Source organism: Haliotis cracherodii, unplaced genomic scaffold (assembly GCF_022045235.1).
Source record: "Haliotis cracherodii isolate W230 unplaced genomic scaffold, xgHalCrac1.p SCAF_2, whole genome shotgun sequence".
Taxonomy (NCBI): domain Eukaryota; kingdom Metazoa; phylum Mollusca; class Gastropoda; order Lepetellida; family Haliotidae; genus Haliotis; species Haliotis cracherodii.
The window spans coordinates 26850392-26875386 of record NW_027266275.1 but is presented as its reverse complement, the minus strand read 5'-3'; the positions used below and the strand labels follow the sequence as shown (position 1 = coordinate 26875386).

The following is a 24995-nucleotide window of genomic DNA, read 5'->3' as shown; positions in this document are numbered from 1 at the left end:
TTCACAAAATATAACAAGTGCTGTTGAAACTGGCAGTGCTCATCCCTTTTGATGGACCTTTCCTAAAGAAGTGACTGGGCTTGAGCTAGTGCTGGTGCCAATTTCCAGTGCAGGTCTAGATGTTGTAGGGATGGGACGATATACCAACTGTGCGATTCGATACGTATCACGATACTTAGCTCACAATCCGATACTTGCATGTGCGCTTCTCTGTGTTGTGTAAGCAATCTTTTTTATAGACAGGATTGCCAAATACCTGGCACACTAATGATAAACAGTTGGCAGTGTCAGGTATGGTGCAATGGATGAAAATATTTGCGTTTTCACTACTCATTTTCACTAGTAATAAGTGTTTGGTGTAACATTTATTCAAGAAAACATATAAGATATGAATCGATACTTTTTACTTTATGTGCGACTGTGATCGATACTTGTATCGAGAAGTAAAAAATCGCAATCAGCTGATGCATCGGTGTTTGGTCCCACCACTTATTTGTTGTGATTAGTAGTACCTTCTGTGAAATGGAGTCACTGAATCTTGTCACACCTTATCAGCAGCTCCATGAAACTGGACTCACATTAAGTTTTTGTTGGGATTTGACAGACTGCCTCCACCACCGCCAGTGAGTTTTTGATTGACTACTACAAAAACATTATTGACATCAGAGGTTAGTCTTCAAAGGATCTGGGGGGCACGGGTGTCCCAGTTGCCTAAGGTGCTGCCATTCGCTGTGAAGAGTTAGTCCCTTGGACATGCCAGAAACCTATGATTTTGGAGTTGAATCCCCGTTCGCCCCGATTACTAGTATATTTCTAGGTTTGTCAGCGCCATACCCGTACTTGTGGGTTTCGCCAAAGTGTTTAATGTCTGGCACCTGCAGTACTTCGGGCTTTCCTCCCACATGAAGCTGACACGACGTGATATAACTGGAATAATGTTAAAAGCGGCTTTAAAACCACACTCACTCACTCACTCACTCACTCACTCACTCACTCACTCACTCACTCACTCACTCACTCACTCACTCACTCACTCACTTCCATGGACATCTTTCAATTGGTCCTGGGGATTTGTTTTGGCACTGATGAAAAGTCAAAGGTCAAGGCCATTATATCAAGGTTTAAAAAAAAACCCACCAAGAAAGTAGACCTTTAATATGGACAGAGGCTCTAATAAAAGCAGGCCTTCTATAAAAGCTGGTCTCCACTATGGGCCAAATCTACAAGTGACCGGAAATTAAAGAAGGGCCTTGGATAGTAATAGAGGAAATACAGTAATTTTGTATTCACATTGTTCTGATTTGTAAGTGTTTTTTAAAATGCCTGACTTCAATTTGGCCTGAGTGTAGTTTCTCCTCCCATGTCAAGTGAAGGGATGTGGTTCTTCTCAGACCTGGTAGCATCGGCAGATAACTGTTTACACTAATGATTCTGATCAAAACTAATCTGTTCCTCTTACCAAAGTTCAACTGTAATTGCCATTGATGTCATGTCATTTATGACAAGTGCCATCACGCCCACGCACGAGGTTGACAGCTGACGAGTTGTTGGTCATCTACTTCCAAAAGCTCAGTCTAAGCTTGAGTAGTTTGGAGTGACTACATCCGTATTGCATCCGGAAGGCTGACCACAGAAGAAGCTTTTCTCTACTTCTCCTTGTGCTGCTTTCTTAGACCAGGTTGCGTCTTTGGGGACTAAAGATCACATTCACAATAGACAGATCAACAGCGTGGGATGGTGAAATATGTTCATATGAAATGTTAGAATTAAGATGTTATGTGTGTTCTTGTGTTCGCAGGTTAAAAGTTAACGAAAGGACTACTTAGTTAAGGGTCAAAGACATACTTTCAAATGAACACAGTGTGATTCAAGTGCATATGTAGGAAATAAGATGTTTTGTTTTCTTTGACAAGATACACCTGTTTTCTTCTTTTATTGATTGTCTTGATCAGAAACCTAACATATGAAATTTATACATCCCCACCCCCAAAACAAGAACAAAAGCATGTTGGAATTTATTGACGTTACTTGAAATAAAAACTGTAACAAACAAGATATTTTAAATGAGCATATTTTCTGTTAAACACTGCCTTCCGTTATGAAATATGATTTATACAGTTACTAAATATAAGGTATCTTCATTTATTAATATGGGGGGAAAGTGGCCTGACAAAGTCGTTAAAACAGACATGAGTGTTGAAAAAACTTTTGTTTATTAGGTCGCTGCAAAAACATCAGTCATTAAACCTTTGTGATAACGATGCATATTTCTGTTTAAGACATTTAAGATAAAAGCTTCTGGCAATAGAAGTCCTATTGTATCAGTGAATTGGTTGTAATAGGGTAATTGTGTATGTATCGTGAGCTGACTACTTTCCCTATTGTGTGCAGATATATCCAACTTGCAGTTGTTATGAATGACGTGCTCTAGATAGCTAGATAGCAGTGGTCCTTTCACTGACATCAGCAGGTAGTACATGCATGCCTGTCTGCATCTCGTCTCCTCGGACAGTCCCGGGATGGGTATGTCAGGTCATCAGGATACGCAATGGTATGATGCTCGCCATGACCGGAGCTGGGTATGTTGTACAGCAGGATGTTTCAGTTGTTAACTGGATGCTGTTGATGATGCTGTTGTTAGAATTATGATGGATACACGTCCGGTAGCAGATGAAGGAGATAGATTGGGAGATATGTGTATGTCTGTCGCTGATGTGGTGATCGAGGAGGGATGGAGACGAGGAGAGGTTAGTTTTCATTAGAACATGGCTGTAAGTTGTATTTCATCAGATTCCTTGTCTTTGTAGTCATGTTGTAAAATATTAAGACAAAAAATTGAGTTTGATAATTTTTAAGAACTATTTGTGTCTCTCATGTTATTTTTGTAATGCATTTTTGAGAAAAACGGTCACAAAAATTCAAGGGGTTGTTATAGTCTTACTGTTAAAAGGTAAAGATTTCGGGTGTCCTTAGATTCAAATAATTTTGGAGCAAACCTGAAGGGCCCAATGACCCCCTTAATATCTCATAGGAAGTTATGTTGTGAATGATATGATCACAATAGCTCACACAGTGTATTACAGTAACATCTACACTTGCTCTTAATTTCAAAATATGTCATTATCTGAATATTTGAGTATGGTTAGTTGTAATTTATCATTGAACTGAAATTAACATTTGATTTGTTACCCTCATTGCACTGTAATTAAAAATAAACAACTTTTGAGTACATTTATTAGTCTTTAATGAAGTTGAATGATTAGTTAAATTTAAACATCAGTGTAGACTAAATTGAAGTTCCACAACCAGATGCTTCAGTGGTCAAGATTTTAACAAATAGAAACATTCATTCAGACCTTACTGGAGATAGTAATTTGAAACAGGTTTAACTTGATATATTTATGATCTTATTAAATTAAATAGAGATTGTCATCATGAAACCTTAGAAACTGATATCACACAGCCATGAAAAACAATCTCAATGCATTTTACTCAGTCTCATATGCCTGAAGCTAACAAGTGCCATGTGGTTCTCTATCTGTTCATCTGGAGAGATATAAAAGATTCTCTCAGATTTTAAATCATTTCATGCTGATTGAGACACTCAGCTCAGATGTTTGGGACATTCAATAATTTTAGTCGTCTGATATATTTTTACATCTCTGCTATGAAAATTGTTTAAAGCAGTGTTTCCTATGAGCCAGGCACACTGAATCATTAGTGTGAGTCACAAGGAGAGAGGTTGGACTGACACAGACAATTTCCCAGCTTGCAAACTACAGGTTTAATAATTTTATTCCAGCTTCCTGAAAAATTCTCATTTGTCATAATTTTATTTTAAGCTAGTTTCCAGGATGTCTCATTTAAAGCATGGCCCATCCTGATCACTGGTGCCGTAGCCTGGCTTCTGCTATATGAGGCTCTATGATTAGAAGGACTTCTTGTCTTAAGTGCTGTCATCATTTGTGATTTTATGTAAATGTTTGTGTTTATTTATGAGGAGTTTAGTGTGATACATGTAAGTATGTGATTTAAATTTAGACAGGTGTATGTATATCATTATGGCCCTACATGTAAATGGTGAATGTTTCATTTTTTTTATATTTATGGATATTTTATATTATTGAAATACTTTAATTTTATGATGATACAATTTGTGGAATATTATGGGCAGTGGAATATATGGGATGAGGAATGACCATGTTAAATATTGTTTTGGTGCCAATTTGTCCTCAACTAAATTACTATAAAACTAAAATAAAATAAGACTTGAAATGCCTAAATACAGTCCAGTTACATTCATTGGTTCACTTTTCACGAACTAACAGTGAGTACTAATAGATGAAAATTACAAACAGTTGAGACCCGTGAAGATCTGGGTTAGAATAGGTCTGCAGCAATCCATGCTTGCCATAAAAGGCGACTATGCTTGTCGTAAGAGGCAACTAACGGGATCAGACTCGCTGACTTGGTTGCATGTCATCTTATCCCAATTGCGTGGATCGATGCTCATTATCGGATATCAATCACTGGATTGTCTGGTCCAGATTATTTACAGACTGCCGTCATATAGCTGGAATATTGCTGAGTGCGGCGTTAAACAATAAGCAAACAAACAAACAGCAAACAGTTGAGCTAAAGAGCAGATTAGGACCTGCTGTGTCATTGTGAGGGAGCATTACAGTGAGAGGTTCTTAGATGGCACTTTTACTGCTTGCCGCCACATACTCAGTCCGGGAGGTAGAATGTGCTCTCTCAGAGGTTCTGTGGCTGTGAGCCTCAGTGACATCATTAAGCGACATGAATGCCAGACTCTGACAACAGTGTTTTGAATACCTTTCATTTCACATACGGGTCATATTTGACATTTTGCATTTCCCATGTCAGTTAGTTTGAATGAATGTTTAAAGGTGGCCGGCCTGTAATTGTCACCCCAGGGGACTCCCTCCTCTCCTCATGGTCTGCCCGTAATGGTGATATCCTGTTATGGACGTAGAGTCAGAAGTTGTTGGTCGAAAAATGGTTTATGAGGTAACAGTGTTTGGAAAGTTTTGGTTCATTGCTCTACGAAATAGAACCAAAATCTCACGAAAAGAAATTAGATGAAAATATTTATGATTTATGTTATTTCCCTGTCTTTTCTAGTGCTTGAAGGTGTACTCGAAAATAAAAACAATAAAAATAGTTTTTCACTGCATCATATTATATATTGTCTCTGGCGACTGCAAATAAAACACCTAATAAAGGTCCTTGTCTGACAGGAGGGTGTAACTTCTTGTTACAGTAAAAGTAGAAAACATTCTTAACTTGTATTAAATCTGTGGGTATATCGGCTTAGATATCCCCACCAGCCTATGCTGGTGAGAAGATCTGTGGTCAGGCTAGGTGATTTTATTGATTGTACAGCGATGGCATGTATTTTTGCTCATAATATCAATCACTTGTTTGTCTGGTCCAGACTAGATTATTTACAGGCTGCAATCATTGGGTTGGGTTATTGCAGAGTTAAGTATTTCAACATCATTTTGAAATATTGAGAAACAAATAGTATGATAAACAATTTCTCTTTTTTTGGGCACCTCCCCAAAACTATTTGTCAGTCAAAACTAGTTACCCATAAATTGTGGCCTGTCACAAATTGGATGTCATCATGGACAGTGTTTTGCGAATTCCAAACACTGACAGATTTCGTTGTGTCATTAGATCAAGTTCAGACAACTTTTTTGAGATGTTACTGTGATTACAGTGAACAGTAACATAAGCAGTTTTTCATGGATGTTTTGTGTTAATCCTTTACAATAGAATTTTGACTCAATTTACATTTACGATATTTTTTAATTGTTTACGCTAAATAATATGCCCATCATGATCCCCCAGACAGTCAAGTAATTGCATGTGACTGTGACTGTCCACATAGTAAACGTCATGCACCTGACAGAACAGGGCCCCGTTGTACAAGGCGATAGAAGCGCAATGACAGTCATAAGTCTATGTTAAAGTATAGGAGTTGCAATAACCTTAGCGCTACAACAGCTTTGTGGAATGGACCGTTTGCATTTGATATTTCCCACCAAACTAACTGACCCAAGCAAATTTATACCAAACAAATATAGATATTTAACTACCCAAATTTTGTTTTAAAATCGACGTAACCAAGTTATTTGTTTGGCCAAAAAAATATGTAACCCATACAAATATATAGTGTGGCCTTTCTGTCCTAGTTTTGATAACATGTAAGAAAAGTACCACCCTGAGAGTAGTAGTATCTGTTACTTGATTGCACTTAGCTAAAGAAGTTATGAATATGCACACTCCCTCTTCTTTCGGATGAAAGTTTCTGCAAACTGATATACATACATTCAGAACCTGTTATTCTATTATTAGAAGAGTTATAGTGTACAACATATATTTTGTAAAAAAGCTTCTCAAGCCATCACTCCCTTCAAATGACACAGAAAGCTCATATATTTTTATTTCATTTAAGAAATTTCGTGAAATAAAGCAGCTTCTCAGCTTCTGCTTGTTCATAAGTGTGTTGTATCGTGTATTGTATCATATGTTGTATCGTGTTTTATATCGTATATTGTAAAATGTGTCGTGTCCTGTATTGTATTGTGTCGTATCGTGTATTGTATCATGTGTCATATCGTGTATTGTATCATGTATCATATCGTGTATTGTATTATGTATCATCATGTATTGTAAATGGTATGTCAAATCGGATATTGTATCATCTGTCATTTAGTGTATTGTATCATAACCCTCACTGTCGAGATGTGTATTGATCGCTGCTTTGTGATCTGATTTATAATGAGATTGAACGTTGTGTGATAGGATAAGTATATATAAATGTACAATTTAATGTAAAATTTGCAAATATATACAACAGACTATGCCAGGGTGGTTTATAATTCTTTGACATCAGGCCCTTTAGGAGTTAAAAACTAATATCTCCCTCAAAGTGTAAACACTATCAATGTAAATTCAATGTTTTTTTGGCAGAGGTTGTACATCTCGTCTTGCTCAGGCTTTAGTTATTCTGTCAATTGAGAGTCATGGGGTATCAAATCACCATAACATGCCTCTTTACAAACAGCTGATATGAGAAACACTTTGTCGCCTTTGGCTGACTGCAAGCACTTAAATTATCATTTGACATGCTGGTGATGCATAGATTTCTCATTGAATTGAGCATCATCAATTCTATGGTTAATGTAGCCACAGCAGGTTGATTTCCCCGTTACAGTTAGTATACTGCTATTAGTGCTCAGTTGTGACAGGTTTGCTAACAATACAATACATACTCATAATACTTCATACATGCTGCATGAGTTACTGCACAGCTTGTATGTCAATAATGTATGTTATAACATAGCAGTGCTATAATGAATAACAATGAGAATTGAAGTACCGGGGTAGGCACAGTGAAAAGTGTGGGACAGACAGGGACTGCCTCAGGTTCAGATGAACATCTAGATCCTCTTCTGTAACCACAAGCTTTATAATTGCCCAGGCATCAATTAACTGTGGTAGGTTTATAGTGATGGAAAATGGCACTTGATATGTCCTGAGACATTAAAGTCCTACCATACTGTCCACTAGGTATATAATCATAAGGATTAGTAGAAATGTGCCATTTATAAAGGTTTTCATATATACATGTTATTCTACATGCTAGTGGACGAAAAATGTTAGTTTCCATCCCTGGGTCTTGTTTACAAAGGCTGAGATGAGTCAGATAGTCACTAATTCTGAGGATTACCACTCTCTGAGGTTGGGTGCTGCTGCTGCTCATGATTTTGATGATAAATCTCTTCAGCCTATGTTAAAATGGTGATGAAGTTTTAATGATGATGATGATGATGTGAAGTAATTATTATGGGTTGGAATAGGTTCCCTGAATGAGCAAGCTATGCCTGTCATAAGAGATGACTCAATACATCGGGCTGTCACTTATATGTCACATCATAACCTGATGGTGTGGGTCATGCTCACAATATCAATCACTGGTTTGTATGGGCCAGATTTGATTATTTATTGACCGACATCATAGAGCTGGAATATTACTGAGTGACCTGCTACAAGACAAACATTAAATGTAAAGTATTGTTCAGTGATGATGATGATGATGATGATGGTGGTGGTTTTAAATAATCTGGGGGTGATTATGTTTAGTGAGCTTTTTTAATGATGATGTTGATTTTTTTATGATTATTTTTTTATGATGATGATTGATGATGATGATGATGATGATGATGATTGATGACAATGGGTTGAAAAAATAATGATTCATAAGTGTATTTAGTGGAATAATTGATTTCATTCCTCTAGATTTTGTCATTCCATACCATATTTGCTAACAATGCTTATTTTATTTACCCAGTTGTTCCTTTAACCATGTGACACTGTTTTCATTTGATCTGATATTAACACATATCTACCCATGCATTTACCTGTGAAAATGGCTGGCACTGAGTGCTGTTGACATTGTGTGTGACTAACAGGCTAAATATTTCGTTTCAGATCATGTCATAATATTTCTAGCTTGTAGAGATCTCCCCATCATTACAGACAGGTTTGTTGATTTCCCATTGACCCTTTCGAACCCACTTGATGGTGGTGGCATGTCTAGTATATATATAGTGTATATTGCTTGGTGGTTAAGGTGGTAACTAATCGTCATGCAGTTGGAGAGGAGAGACATTCTGGTATGAAATGTTTCATTTTTCCATGCCGCTAGTTTGATTTAACTATCTTTTGAATGCTTGAGTATATGGGTGGGTGATTTGTTTGTGGATTTTTATAAGTTTAGACTGTCATATGATCAAGTTATGTTACTGACAATCTGTATGGCTGCTGACATTAATAAGGGGGCACGGGTGGCCCAGTCGTCTAAGGTGCCGCGATTCGCTGTGCAGAGTTGCGTCCCTTGGGCACGCCATAAACCTATGATTGTGGGTTCGAATCCCGGTTCATCCCGATTATGTTTCTAGGTTTGTCAGCACCATACCCATGCTCGTCGGTTTCACCAAAAGTGGTAAACGTCCAATACCTGCATCACTGGGGGCTTTCCTCCCACATTAAGCTGACACGCCGTGATATGACTGGAATACTGTTAAAAGCGGTGTTAACCCCAACTCACTCACTCACTGACATTAATGACACCCAGTGTCACTGACATGGTGGGAAAGTCTATGTTCACATGCTTTGTTTGTACTTCCTGACAGTTAAATCAAGTTCCATTAGCATATACAGAATGGCTAAAATCTCTCAGTATACTTGGAAATATTGGATGTTTGTTTATTTGGAGAAGCTGTGTGAAAATTAGAATTCTTTTAATGTAAGGTGAATACACTGTCTGATATATTTCTTAACAATTCTGCCAGAGATTTGAGGTGTTACACCAAAAGAATGTTCAGCCATTAACACCCATTGCACAGCCAGATTCAATTAAAACCAGAACAATTCTTCTCGACATTGAATTATTATTACATCAGAGAAGCATGTTGGCAACAGAGAGTAAGTAAAAAGAAAGTTCTGAGGTTAGTGGCTTGAACTAGAGCAGCTGTTGGCATACAGTTTCATTGCATAATGGGAGAGTTGACTAACCTGCTTCGATCCTGGCGATCACCAGGCACCCCTCATACCTCGGAACCACTTGTAAGGCAGAGGGTAGCCCGGTGCTTAAAACATGGCCCTGTCCAAAAAACAAAACTAATTTCAGTTCCCCTCATGGTTCAATCTTTGCACCCCACTCATGGTGTTTCTGGCCCTGATATTGCTGGGATAAAACCCCCACTCACTCACTAACTCACCTGAATGTTGGCTCAGTACCTGTATCTCAGACTTTGAGATAGAAAATCTCATGGTGTCTGTGAGCCACGTGTTGGTCCCAGTGTGTAGAAATGCTGCATAATTTAACCTTTGTCACTAAGGAGATATTAATGCCTCATAAGACATCTATTGATTGTGAAATAACTCTCACTATTTTGATTTGGGCATAAGTACGACAAACGCTCCTTAAGGTTCCCAGTTTTTTCTTTGATTGTGACATTTTACTGGATTCCGGGTCTTCGCTAACATTATATATTTAATCTATGAAATATTTTTTTACAAAAAATGTTTTTTTAATGTTAATGGAACATTGCTAGCTATGCTTGCTTATTTTTATCATCTTGATTTTGGACCTACTATTAAGTAAAATGCAGATATTTAAGATGAGACAACTGTCCTGTCATTCTGTGGTGGTAAACTAAATATAAAAACAGTTTTTTGAGGTTACGTATTTTTAGAGAACAGGCTGTGTGTGTAAATACAAGTAATATAACCCTGACATTGTTACCTTATTTGGAATAGTTTCTCTAGCGTGCATGTTGATCTCCGTGCCACCACCATCCCCCGTCTGTTTCAGTTAGTGTTGTTAACCATTGCTGTAGGTGCAAACTGTTGCCTGATGTTGTATGGCATGACGCATGCTGCTTGGTTCAGAGCTTGGCATTAGTTACTCTGAAGACATTATTAGATTTAATTCCTGCAAAATGTTTAGTTAGTGTTGCTGATTAAGGCTTGTTTATTACTTTTGGCATGCCTTACTTCATTTGCTTTTGTTTAAATTTAGAAACTTTCTTTGTTTTTATTTTTTGTTGTAAAGTGTTGCACTTGCACATGCAGAGTTAAGAAGGATGTCTTCTTATTTTTGCAGAAATACTGAGAGAAACTTTCATGATAGTCAATCTGATGCTAAGATTTATGTTGGTTATGGTAATTTATAATTAACAATATGTCTCTTCCATCCAGCATATGGTTATAATGTGCATACGACCAGTTGTTCCTCACAACTAATATTATATGCCACTGCATGGTCCATGCATGAAACTATATCAATGATAGATTTTCCAGTTGAGTATTTCATGCAATATTCGACAGATTGTCAGACTTTGTGTTTAAGATCACCATTTCTTTAATTTTAGTATCTGTGATTGGTTTCTTTATTATGTATTTCTATCAAATCATCTTTTACTAACACAATTGCATGATGCTAACCATCAAGTACCTCTGTTTATTTTATAACAATTATGTTTAATTATTTAAAGGGCAAGTAAAGTCTGCATAGCAACTTTGCAGATTTTAATACTTTAAGGCATACTTAATAACAAACTCTTGACGAACATTAAATTTAAAAAACGGAAAATAGCGTAAAACAGAGAATAAGAAACAACAATTGAAATCGTCCCAAAATGAAAAATTCCGCCACTGAGGGGATTCCCCTTTCTGGGGTTAAAATGGGTTCCCGGCGTTTGGCTCGTTGACACTAGGTTGGTCTCCATTATTTTGCTGTAATATTGCTGACTGGCATTCAACAACATTCACTATCTGAGATGTCTGTATAAACATCTTGTTACATTGATGCAGAGGACAGGAGAATATATATGTTTCTATTGCAGCTAATATAAGATAGGTACACGATGAATCACAAAGAACAATGAAGAACTAAGTGTGGTTTATTTTCCAATAAAGCAACTTTCTATCATGACGTCATTTCTGAAGATTCAAACATGCGCTCTCAATTTGATGACGTCCTAAAATGGATGGTGTTATTTTTTATAGGGAAGTGTCTAGTGAGTTGCTCCCCATAGATGTAGCTGGTCATTGCAGATAAACGCAATGGCAGAATGGTCACATCCCTAAATGGGAGAGATATGACAATCGGTATTGGGAGAAAATGTCCAGATAATCGACATGAATATTATGAGAACATTTGGAAAAAACAAAATTACTCCCCTGTTCATAAAATCGACAACTAATATTGCTGAGGTCTGATTCCTCTATTCAGGGAGTCATCATTATTTAAATTCGGCTAAATATGTTTTAAGCTTGTACATTGTATTAAAAGATCCTTAAAACGTCTGTACATAATATTGATATCTCATTTGAGGTTGCCCCTCATGTTTTATTCTCCTTGCAGTGTTTTATTGTATGGTAAACAAGTCCCACTTGTTGTTTATTTCTTAAAATGTTTTGTACATATGTTCAGAGCCTTAGTAACTCTAGTCTAATGATATTTAGTTCAGAGGGCCATCACTGCTATGATGATTGGTCTGTCTGGTGATAGTGTCATCATTGCACACTCTCGTTACGACCAGTTGCAAGTACAGAACAATCTGTTATTTAAAACCTTGTGAAACTAGGAATATCTGCGAGTTGATGCCTCGCAGGACTCTTTGAGACTTTGCCTGCTCATTTTCAGATGAAGGAAATTTGAGACAATGCTTTACATTTGAAGGCAATATGAATAGAATTAGTCTTTAAGACGCATTCAGAAGTTGGAAGAACATGAAGCCATGACGATTTTATGGATAATTACTTCTACATTATTTGTAATGAGGTTTCAGGGCTACTTCTTGCCCCATCATCAGGTGAATACTTAGTGAGAGTGTTGAGTTTTGTAGTGTATATGTTCTTCTTAAGACAAACTTACATCCAACACTGTCTGTGTGGTGATCTGTTACCAATGATCATCATCACAGTGTCTCCACAACAACATTGTTTTATTTAGCAGCTAGGAGGACAGAAGTATACATATTGTGCCAGTTGATAAAGAATTGTAATTGTTCTTTCAATGTTATTTTCCAAATTTCCAAGCAACAATTCTGATATTTGTCAAGATTTCACATAGGTGTATGATTAATGTTTTAAAAATGTGTTTTTTTTGGCTGTTACTCAAATGTAATTTTTTTAAATGAATGTATATATGACACGATTATAAGCAAGTACTATCCACTTTAACACTTTAAGGTAGTTTGTTTTAGGTGAATGGCAAATATTCTGTCTGTGATACAGGGCTTCATATTCCTAGCAAATATATCCTGGCCAACCGGTGTGGCGCACTATTAGAATCAACTTGCCAAGTTTCAATACAACCAGCCTTAATGAAAATGCACATAACATTGCAATATTTTCATCAGTGATATACTCTTTTTGGCATTGTCCTGTGTTTTTTTTATCATTTTACCATATATCTGAATAAATAAAAAACCTAGCTGGTCTAAATTATGTATTTACAGTTAACAGCTGTCAGAACTTATTATCGACTAGTCAAGTTGTTTTAGTCCTTAGCCCTTAGTCTAACGCAACACTTTCTAAAAGTAGTTTTCAGGTCAATGCCTTGTCCCAATAATAGCACTCGCCATCTGACCGCCTCAGTGGTGTAGTGGATAATGTGTCTGCCCGAAGAGTGGAATGTTGGGGGTTTGATCATACCAAAAGACATTAAAAGATGGTACTTGTTGTTACCCTATAGGTGCTACGACAATGGCATTATGGGAATAAGACAAGGGCTAACCAGAGTGGGTATCCACAGAGCTCCAGATAAGCTTTTGGTGTTGTGGGTATTTTACGCATGCATTTTAAAATCATTGGGTATCAGTAATTGTATCTGGGTATTCAAATTTCTGTTACCCACTAGTTTTTACACATGTGGGTATTTAAGTTAAATATTTAAAAACACCATTCATCTAGTCCATGCAAACTGGTGTCGTGTGGGTTCGAGAGCTTTATAGGACTCAAAACTACCACGATACTTCCACAAGAAAGTGTGATGGCAAATGATCATGATGTAACTGTCATCGTGGAGTTTGTCAAGGTTGACGAAATGTCCGTTTATAATTTCAAAATAAGTTGCTGATTTGCTAATCGAATACGCAGGGTTACTTCACAATATATTGATGATAGGCACAAGTTATATTTTTGTAGCGTACCTGTAATGTTCGTTGCGTATTTGATTCGCTTGGATTTTATTTTACTGCGTATTTCTGCATTTCTGATGCGTATTTTACGCAGATACGCAGCTTATCTGGAGCTCTGTATCCATGTTAAACTGCAGCAGTGGGCTAGCACTAGAGAACTGGCATACATCCGGACCAGAACAGGCATCCACACACGTGCATGCATGTCGTTACATAAGTGTTCATGAATGCGACGTGAAAGCCCATTTGACCTCACTCACTATCACGGCCAGTAGCAATATGAAGGTGGTGAACAGGATTGAAGTACACCAGCAGTTGTTGAGTCAGCCAGGATGTTTGACCACCCCTGCACTCAAAGGTTGTATTGTGTTATTCATAGTAAAACAAGGAATATAATCTACCTGAATTCAAGGTAGGTATGTTCTTTGTCTTCCAAAATCTTAATGAATTCAAAATTATTTTCTGTGCCCGAAACTGTAGCCCATATGCCTTTTAGTTTACATACAGATTACTGTGAGGTAGCCATGGCCAATCGCATGGCACATTGGTTATTCTACCATGACATTGATGAATGCTTGATTCTGATTGGTTAAAAAGAGGTTTCCTTTTTGCTACGGAAACCCCTTTCAAATATATTAAGCCTTTTCACACAAAAAACGTGCGTATGAATACAAAGATAGCCTACATATCGATTCACAGAAAATGGCTGCCGATCGATCACCCCTATATGAACTGTAAAACATATCTATATTTCCTCTAAAGCGCTCGGTTCAAAATGATAATAAAGAGGTATCTATTCTACAGTGGGACTACATCAAATTTCAAAACACAGTAGGTTTATCTCCTTAATGATTATCTACTTGTCCTTATTTATCTCGTGGGGATTCTAGGTAGGAATAGGTCCCCAGCAACCTATATTGGCCGTAAGAGGTGGTTGTACAGATGAGGGGATCTGGCTCAGTGGCTTTGCATGTCATTGTACCTACCTGTAGGTTGCTGCTGATAATATCAATCACTGGATTAATGGGTCAAGACTCAATTATTCACAACAGCGTTAGAAATTGGCACTAGTCCTGTAGTCCTTACCAAACTGGCCAATAGTAAAGGTATCCTAAGGACGAGTAGAAATTTGCCCATTTTAAGTGTTTTGCTATATGTTATCATTATAAGGACTAGTGGACAAAAACTGTTAGTTTCTAACCCTGCACAAGCCGCTGTTATATAGCTGGAATATTTCTGAGTGCAACGTTAAATTAGATGTAAGCTTAGATACACTTCCAATCAAAAGGTAAAGAATTGTTTGCCTAAATTTTGTTTTGATCAGCAGATGAGCAAATTAATTGTTCGGTATGAGTTTCCCAGTGTGGAAGTGAGAGAATCACTAATGCCCTCCTGAGCTGGGTCCCAGAGTCTGCTTGTACTGCCATTCATAACTTTGATCAGATAGATGTCTTTTGAAGGGCAACAAATTAATCATCAGGAATAATCACTCCTATTTTAGCCAAGATGCCCCACTCAGTGAGGCTCCCTGCCTTCATAAACTGTCCTGAGCTTCCAAGAGATACCATTAGACATAGCTATTTATGTAGCTGATGCTCCTTTGATGTGTGTTAGTTGCTTGTAACGTATTTATCCTGGTCTTGTGTGGACTGACTCGAGTGTGGAGACTCGCACTTGTCAAGGCTGCTGCCTGCCCGTCACAACAGCTTGTAGAAGGAGGTGGTCCAGGACTTGTGGAGTTGCTGCTGGAACATTGATCATGGCAGTTTTCAAGGTTTTACATGTGGAGCAGCTGTTGGTTCTGAATGTTTGCATATTATGCTCAAGTCTATTCTGTGGAATTTTAACGAATTTTCATGAATTATGGCTTATTAAGGTACTTTTTCTTGAATTTCCCTTTATTGTACAGAGTGATGTATAGACTCGATAAAATGTTGATTGATTTCAAATTTGGAAATAGCATGGCTTTTCAATTAGAGCTTATAATAATGCCAGGGATTACTATGACAACAGGGTGATTAATTTGGTTCGTGAAAAACCAGTCAAATGTCTATCTATACTAAAACTAAGCCAGTAATCACTCAACACAACAGAGTGTTTTTTGGGACATGTTTTGAAGTTGATGCCAAATGGCTTAGCAGATAAACATTAAAAAAAGTTTGATGACATAGGCTTTATCACTGACTGTAATTTGGAAATATTTACGTTGTTTATTATGCCTTGATTCTTTAAGGAAAACAATAGATATCAGGCATCTTTTTAGCTTTGTAAAACATGCACCAGTGTAACCTATTATTGATAAATGCAACTTAATATCTATGTCAACATGCACCCAGTGCATGTCAAAACATTTCAAATTTGTGTCTGCCTAATCTTTACTTGTCCACACAACAATGATCTTTGAACAGATTCAATGCCTCTAAGGTCCACCCCCGGGGTCTAGAGGTAGAGCGTCCGCCCGGAGAGCAGAAGGTCAGGGGTTCGATCCCCGGCGGCGTCATACCAAAAGACGTTAAAAGATGGTACTTGTTGTTACCCTGTCAGGCGCTTGGCATTAAGGGGCTAGAGCAAGGACTGGTTGGCTCGGGGTCAGTTTACTGTGTCTGAGTGGGGTATTCATGTTAAACTGCGGCATGGTATCTCAGTGTGCTAACACTATAAATCGGCATCAGTCCGGACTAATACAAGCAGCCACACACACACGTCGCTATATAAGTGCAATAATCTTGGACGCGACGTTAAACCCAATTTCACCTCACCTCAATGCCTCTAAGGTATTGATGCTTTCGTGGGCTTGACGTCATCACTCTTTGCGTACTTCAGTATTGTGTGCACATATTCTGATTATGTTTGATTACGTTTTACAACAATATGCCATTAATCAATGTGACAGTGGCAGCAACCGGCTTTTCAACTTCCAACTTTGATCAGTTTATGGGACCAGAGTGCAACATGGCTTTGGCTGGTGCAACTGGGTTTTCATAACAACATGCACCTGGGGCAAGTTAAATCAAGTTGCTTAAACCAATTCCTGGAATGAGTGAGTTTGGTTTTATGCCGCTTTTAGCAATATTCCAGCAATATCACGGTGGGGGACACTAGAAATGGGCTTCACACATTGTAGCCATGTCGGAAATCGAACCCGGGTCTTCGGCATGACGTGCGAACGCTTTAACCACTAGGCTACCCGACCGCCCCACCAAGCCCTGGATATTCTTAAGATGCTTCTGTTTTTGTCTTCAGAGTGTTCAAAATTAAGAATTGAAATCATGGGGTCTTCATTATCAAATTTGAAAAATCAAATAGAATGTGGGTCACTGTACATTAAAAAATTGTCAAGAATGTTTAAAGAACCCTAAGTACCCCACTTAATAACTCTTAGTCGGCTTCAGATGACTTGTTAAGCGGATGTCAACCCTCCAGCATTTGCCGCCTTGGGGATACACTATTGTGATGAGCACTTCCGTGGCATCTGATAACATTTTGTGTCAAGTCAAGTATAAGACTTTCTTCACAAAACTTGCACACAGCATTCCAAGGAAGCAATTTGACCCCCAACAAACTTAGAGGATTGTTTCCAGAAATTGTCCCAAACCAGGTCCACAACAGAGTGTTATAAGGGTGATCTGTCATCTCATGGTGAGTCAGAGCAAGAAGTTGCAACGGAATAGGAGGAAATTAACTGTTGATCAGTGCTGAATATTATACACAACACCTTGACATCTGAGGCATGGACCAGGTCAATGAATAGGTATATACAGGCCTGCCAAAGAACACCCCCAGAGAGCAACCAAACTATGAAACGTACACACTTTAAATAGAAATAGCCACGCAAATTACAAACAAGAGGCAATCCCCATAAAGTGTGCATCATCATGATTGAAACTCACTACATTTCCAATGGAGACCGCAACAAACTGAACTGAATGCATGCATGGTGCAGGAAGATTGGTAGCAGGTGATAGTGAAGGGAATGGGAATTAGGGACGAAGAGGCCACAGATATTGAGTGAGTGAGTGAGTTGGGTTCAACGCCGCTTTTAACAGTATTCCAGTTGTATCGCGGCGTGTCAGCTTAATATGGAAGCAAAGCCCGATGTAAAATCCACGAGCATGGGTATGGTGCTGACAAACCTAGAAAGATAATCGGGGCGAACCAGGATTCGAACCCACAATCATAGGTTTCTGGCGTGCCCAAGGGACGCAACACTGCACAGCAAATCATGGCGCCTTAGACAACTGGGATTATGAATTAGGGAAGAAAAGCACAAGGGATTGAGTGATGCAGGTAGATTGGTGGCAGGTGATTGTGAAGGGAGTGGGAATTAGGGAAGAAGAGGCGCAAGGGATTGAGTTGCAGGTAGATTGGTGGCCGGCGATATTGAAGGGAGTGGGAATTAGGGAAGAAGAGGCGCAACGGATTGAGTGATGCAGGTAGATTGGTGGCCAGCGATTGTGAAGGGAGTGGGAATTAGGGAAGAAGAGGCACAAGGGATTGAGTTGCAGGTAGATAGATTGGTGGCAGGTGATTGTGAAGGGAGTGGGAATTAGGGAAGAAGAGGCCCAAGGGATTGAGTGATGCAGGTAGATTGGTGGCAGGCGATAGTGAAGGGAGTGGGAATTAGGGAAGAAGAGGCCCAAGGGATTGAGTTGCAGGTAGATTGGTGGCCTCCGATATACCTGCTCCCTCCCTATTGGCTTTCTTCACTTATGGTGTTTCCTTTTAATCTCTATATGTTTTACACATTTTAAAGACTTTATTCACACTGGCCAGGCATTGTACATACCTATCCGAACTACATAACACTTTTTGTGCTGTACAATGCGTGACACTTAGATATAAATTTTCTTCCTAATCTCTACACCATCACGTGCCTCAAATCTCAATGCTTTGGGGCTTCTTGTAGAAGAGCTCCTTCACCTACTCCTCCAACCATCATCTCATTTTTAATTCTTCCTCAAATTCTTGGACTAATTTGACTAATTGCTGTTAAAATGTCATTTTGATGGTGAAAGTCTGTTTGGAAACTGATATACTGGTTGAGGATATCCTACTGCCTGTTGTCTTGAGATAAATCCCTTCTGTATCCCCCTCATCATGGACGACCCTGAGTGTACTCCCTGTCCCACTCTCATCCACACATCTCCCTTGCTTCATCTGCGGGGGTTCCCCTCCCAACACCTCGCTGTTCCTTACCGTTCCTCCTTCCCATCACCTTACCAACAAATTCCTCTGATGAAGGTCACTCCGTTGACTGGAGGTGTGAAGGAGGAATGTGAGACTCAGTGGGGCACCTGTAGATTAGGGAGGGGGATCGAGAGGGAGGGAGGAAGGATGGAGGAGGAGAGGGGATATATACCGATATAGGAAAGGAATATATCTCTGCGTGGTTTGTATCAACAAAAGTATTTGTGATGAGTTGGGGGTGGGGGTGGGGGATATCTAGAAAGAGGTGTGTATATCCCTTGTGGTTATTTATCAGATTACATTGTATGATTATCCGAGCGACTGTCTTGGAAGGTCCAGTTCAGAAATAGTGTTCTTAAAGCAAGTTTTAACACATATCCCCAGGAACAGTGATTACCGATCAGACATTCTGATATTGATAATGGTGTTGAGGGGATATACGACTATAGTTATTAAATGAAATATGAACAGACAGATCTTGCAGTCAGTTCTGTCTAAGATGATTGTGGTTGGTTGGCAACATTCCCACCCTTAACGAGCTTAATGAATGCTTGCTTAATGGGGCATCAAAGCCTTACTTCAGCCGCGCTAATTCTGTTAACTGTATTGTTTACAGAACTTAGAGACGATTGAGAAAAAAGTTTGACCCCAATTAGCATGGAGTGGGCGTTAGCATTGTTTTGATGTGAGCAGAATGGGGTTGTAGTTGGATGCTTTGTGAAGTTTAGAAGTGATATGCAGTTGTGAGGTTTGGTAAAGAGATTACGCAGCTCTTAGAACAGGAAACCTTACCAATAGATGGAAAGGCTGGCTTGGTGGAAATACTAATGAGATTACGCCAGAAATTTCAGGTAAGAAATTTGTGACTATAATGAAAACATTTTGGTGGATTCACATTTGTGAATGTCAGCTTGACACATTCCTTCGGGCTAGAGATTTGGGAAATATAAAGATATCTGGTTTCTGGAGGGTTCTTGATGATACATCCTTGCTTGTAACAATCTATTAAACATACATGCCTTTTGAAAATGTTTACATGATGTTAATTGTCTGTAATCACATAGGGCATTTTGTTCCCAGTGCGTGGAATGTTCCCAGAATTGTTTATGTATTTACAGAATTAAAAACAAGACCTCTTCATTGACTGCCCAGCTATCAGATTACTTGCATCTTTGATATTTATTTCTGGCTTATGTGAGTGCCCTGCAAAAGTACACTGCTTCAAGTCGGATGCACAGAAGTAGAGCAGAGGGTGGTTATATTTCTTCCTTGCCAGTCTTCCATGTTATTTTGTTCCCATCAACACTCATTCAATCTTTCCATTTCTGCTTTCCCATCCTTCTATCTTCCCTGAAGTGTATTTTGCCATGTCCATGACCCAGCAATTTATCATTTGAACAGTGTGACTTTGGCCACAAATCCACCAAGCCTTGGTCAAGTCAAATGTATTTCAGGTTGAGCAACAAAGGTTCACAGATTAACACAAAAATCTGCTGGAAAGGAATATTCAGTGACAAGTCCTTGCTATGTCTTTGAAAGGCCATTTAGGAGTGATACACATAAGGAAGAGAATTTGTGGATGTCAACTTCTTTATTATGAGGAACACAACGCTTCGGAGTATATGCTTACTCCTTCATCAGGTGAATGAATTACTCTGAAACATTGTGTTCCTCATTATATAGAAGTTGACATCCACAAATTCTCTTCCTTAAGTCCTTGTTAGTACACACACACAGTTTAAATTTAATTTCACCACCCATCCTTTATTTTATTTTATAATTCATTTTCATTGTCTAACAGACACATGTCGAAGTATCTTCCTGCACGTGGGGGCACGGGTGGCCCAGTCGTCTAAGGCGCCGCAATTCGCTGTGCAGAGTTGCGTCCCTTGGGCACGCCAGAAACCTATGATTGTGGGTTCGAATCCCGGTTCGCCCCGATTATGTTTCTAGGTTTGTCAGCACCATACCCGTGCTCGTGGGTTTCACCGAAGTGGTAAACGTCTAAGACCTGCATCACTTGGGGCTTTCCTCTCACATTCAGCTGACACGCCGTGATATAACTGGAATACTGTTAAAAGCGGCGTTAAACCCAACTCACTCACTCACTTACTCTTCCTGCACGTAGAACCTGTTTACTTGTTATTTGGAAACAGGTAGACCTAATACTCTTAAACACTTGTGCATAGGAAAACAACATGTGCAGTTCTTATGATCCACACTGATTGGTGAGCTTCACAGCCTCCAATAACTGCACTTCTCTGCACCGTTGCCTGTATGGAAGTGACCCGACCTTAGAATACCTTCACCGAATTTTTCCTTGTCATTTCAAGGATATCTAAGAAGAAATTGGCTGCACTGTGAATAGATTTTAGGTGTATTTCCAGAGGCCCGTTATCTATCCATGTCCCAGTGTGTGATAGTAGTTAGCAGGGCTAGCTTGTAATGGGAGGCGGAAATATCGGGTTGTCTGCCGTGGGCTGTGGGAGCTAAATGTTAGGATGACATTGCCCAACTTGTTATTTATGGCTGTATCTGATATATTGTCTGTTACTTCTGTGTTCATTTATCATATTTTATGTATTGAATAGAAATGAGTTGCCATGTGTTACATGAAATAATGAGAGCTTTATTAATACTTCAATTATTCATAAACAAATAGTACTTTGTTTAGTAATGGAATGAACAAGATAATATCCGAAAAGGAAAATTTCAAATCTAAATATGAGATGAGACTGATGCAATTATGGATATTCTCATCAAATGTTGACATGTATGCTTTGAACTTACAGGGTTTTACATGCGTATTTGACGCTAAAGTTTCCTGAAATACTTGTAAAAGTATTTCATATGAGTCATAACTGACTCAATAAATTTGCTGAGGAAATCTAAATTCTAACTTCAGTATTTACAGTGTTTAAACAATATACTGACCGCTACTCCGCTAGTTGTTTAAAATAAAACAAGTCTATAAACTTTCAGAATTAAATGAGACTGCAATTTCTTTCATATAATAGAAAAATTTGGAATTTCTAGAAAGTCTATAGTTCCCCAATTTATACAATGACCCCCCCCCCCCCCCCCCCCCCCCAAAAAAAAATTTTTTTTTTATTAAAATGAAATGAAATGAATAAAAAATAAAATTAAATAAATAAAATGTGGCGAGTTATCATGACTCCCATTTTTCAACATTTATTTCTTCAGCTTGTTGCATACAACTCTGATATATACTATTATTCAATTGAATTTGAGTGTTGTAACATGATTTATTAATGGTATGAACATTTATTTCTAAATGTGGTTCAAAGATTATCCAATTTTAGTTTGAGATCCGTTATGAAAGTTTTTATAGATCTTGCATGTCATAAATAATTGTTTCAAGTGGTGTAAAAGGCTATTAGAATTACAGGAAATATTTATGTTTTTCAGTTTGCCATTTTAGACAGCACCCACACATTCAATATCCACAACCACCACAAACGTCACACAGCGCCAGAAGGCATGGTTTGAATTAAGGTTTATTTACATAACCATCCCTCATAATAAGTTAAATCATGTGGTGATTCTGTGTTAACATATCCTCTTCTGTTGGGCCTTTGAAGTTGGCATATAGGTACATGAGAAGTCTCCAAGCCTCCTCCCCTTTAGACAAAGGAAGTCTTAATCTCCTAATTTCCCACTAATCCCTTAATCCTGCTAATCCGCTTATCCTTCTCAATGCCTCCCTTGGTAATGAAGCTATTGTCTGGATTGGGAAATTCAAATGAGCTGCATCAAGTGGTTCTGCTTTTGCTGCCTTGGCAAATAAAATGTGAAAATGACTTTTCTTTTCTGAATGTGTAAACTGATATTGGGATGTGATGTGTGTAAATAATACATTTTGTTGCCTCTGTATGTTTTCTGTCTGTGTGAATTCTCTTAAAATATTCATATAAAACTAAAGTGGTGTGGTTAATTGGTTGATCATGTGGGTTCGTCACCAAACCATATCTGATAAACCAGGAGATATAAGTTATCATATACTTTATAAATATTTCATTTTCATAACAGATGCTAGTTTTCATTTGGTTTTGAAGGAAATTGAAATGGTTCATGGGTTGGCTTTGCCTGCATCATAGGTGGGGAAACATTGGAATGTAAAAGTGAATGAGTGAGTGAGTGAGTATTGGCACCAAGACAAGAAATATGACAAACAAGCAGTTTTCCTGTTAACATTATTTTTACTTTTCTCCAACTAGTCTGTACACTGTAACTTCTGAATGTTATATTACATTGCTTGACCATTAGGTTATTAAAGTACTTTCTATATGGTCAGTGTAAATGAAAAAGTACAATTTATTTTTTGGTTACAAAAATATTGAACAGATAAACGTTATCCAGGTGAATTAAATTGTAATGAAGAAAGATTGAGACAGCTGTTGGACTCATTAAATTGTCATAATTATTAATTGAATGCACATGAGCCCCCAGAACCAAGTTATGAGAGATTGTGTTAAGAATTGAGTCATGAGAAATTGTGTTAAGAATTGAATCATGAGAAATTGTGTTAAGAATTGAATCATGAGAAATTGTGTTAAGAATTGAGTCATGAGAAATTGTGTTAAGAATTGAGTCATGAGAAATTGTGTTAAGAATTGAGCCATGAGAAAATGTGTTAAAAATTGAGTCATGAGAAAATGTGTTATGAATTGAGTTATGGGAAATTAGAACAGTGCAGATGCAACAGTGAAATTAAGTTTATGAATAAGTTGAAGTTAAGTCACTGAAGCAGAGACACTTGTGTATAATGAAACAATTAATCATCTGTAATCCCTTCAATTAGCTGTTGCTCTGTGAGTGACCCTTGCAGTTACCACATAGAGAACATGCACAGTACTTACCATCCTCGACCCATCATCTCCCACCCCTGCTCCCCGTCCCCATCCCCTGCCTCTCCAACTTCCCTAACTCCCCTTCCAAATACCCCCTTGTCTAACACTCACTCCCTCTCCGTCTTCCCTGCTCCCCGTTCCCACACCCCCTGCCTCTCCGTCTTCCCTACTCCCCGTCCCCACACCCCCTCGTCTAACACCCCGTCTCTCCATCTTCCCTGCTCCCCTTCCCTGCTCCCCTTCCCAACACCCCTTGTCTCCCATCCCCTGCTTCTCCATCTTCCCTACTCCCCGTCCCCACACCCCCTTGTCTAACACCCCCTGTCTCTCCATCTTCCCTGCTCCCCTTCCCTACTCCCCTTCCCAACACCCCTTGTCTCCCGTCCCCTGCCTCTCCATCTTCCCTGTTCCCCGTCCCAACAACCCTTGTCTCCCACCCCAGCTTCTCCATCTTGCCCCTACTCACCCTCAAGAGAGCAGTCCTTCCTTTCCCAAGATGTTTATTCAACACTTTTCAGTTAAAAAAAACCTTGTAGGAAGTTAATTGTGAGCTTGTTATTATAACGGCCATTATATCTTATGTCAAGGAGGGCTTCCTGTCTGTGGGTCTGGTGAGAAGTGAGTAGATCGTGGTTATGTAACAACAACAGTTAAGCATATATTAAACACGGTCTGGCATTGGAACGACTGCTGTCTTGTCACTGGCCACAGACATTATGAAGTTCATTATACCTGATAAGTTTTTGGCCTGTGCTCCCCTCTGGAACAGCTATCGTAGGATAAAGGTGAATGCTTTTTACTGATAATTTTGGCATATCGAAAGCAAGGTGCAAACATTTCCTTTTATCCTTTGATAAAATGATGTTCAGCAAGTGTCGGTCTAATAATTTCATTGATCTCCTTTATATCAACAATAAACTATTGGAAGAAGGTTGTAATGTGTTATTTTCAAGATAAAAAGATGGGAAAAAAACCTGTTTTCATCCACTTAGTGTATTAGTGTAGGTTTGTTGGTTTGGTGTCTTAAGATATTCAGAGGTTGTTGTGCATGTTAACCTCTGTGTTACGGTAGTTGGAATATGATTTGCGAAGGCTCCATGGGAGAAAAAGACAACATCTATTTTGATCTGTCATCTTAAAAATATATGTCATTACAAAATTTGTTATGTTTTCATCAGTAGTGATTTCTCAT

At 38.5% G+C, this 24995-nt stretch overlaps 1 protein-coding gene across 16 annotated transcripts in view; it reads left to right on the top strand.

The window, feature by feature from the left end:
* LOC139467906 (protein FAM13A-like) overlaps positions 1 to 24995 on the top strand; it is a 95498-nt gene that overhangs the window by 43230 nt on the left and 27273 nt on the right. For 7 of the 16 annotated variants that reach the window (XM_071249449.1, XM_071249464.1, XM_071249462.1 and 4 more), the window contains exon 1: positions 2579 to 2747. The exons of 7 other annotated variants lie outside the window; for them this stretch is intronic. In XM_071249449.1, coding sequence (XP_071105550.1) covers positions 2646 to 2747 — 102 coding nt within the window. In that variant the 5' untranslated portion in view covers positions 2579 to 2645. Of the gene's footprint in view, positions 1 to 2578; positions 2748 to 8523; positions 8576 to 19480; positions 19784 to 24995 lie in introns of those variants that run through there. 2 more of the 16 variants (XM_071249461.1, XM_071249458.1) reach the window with 2 other exon arrangements.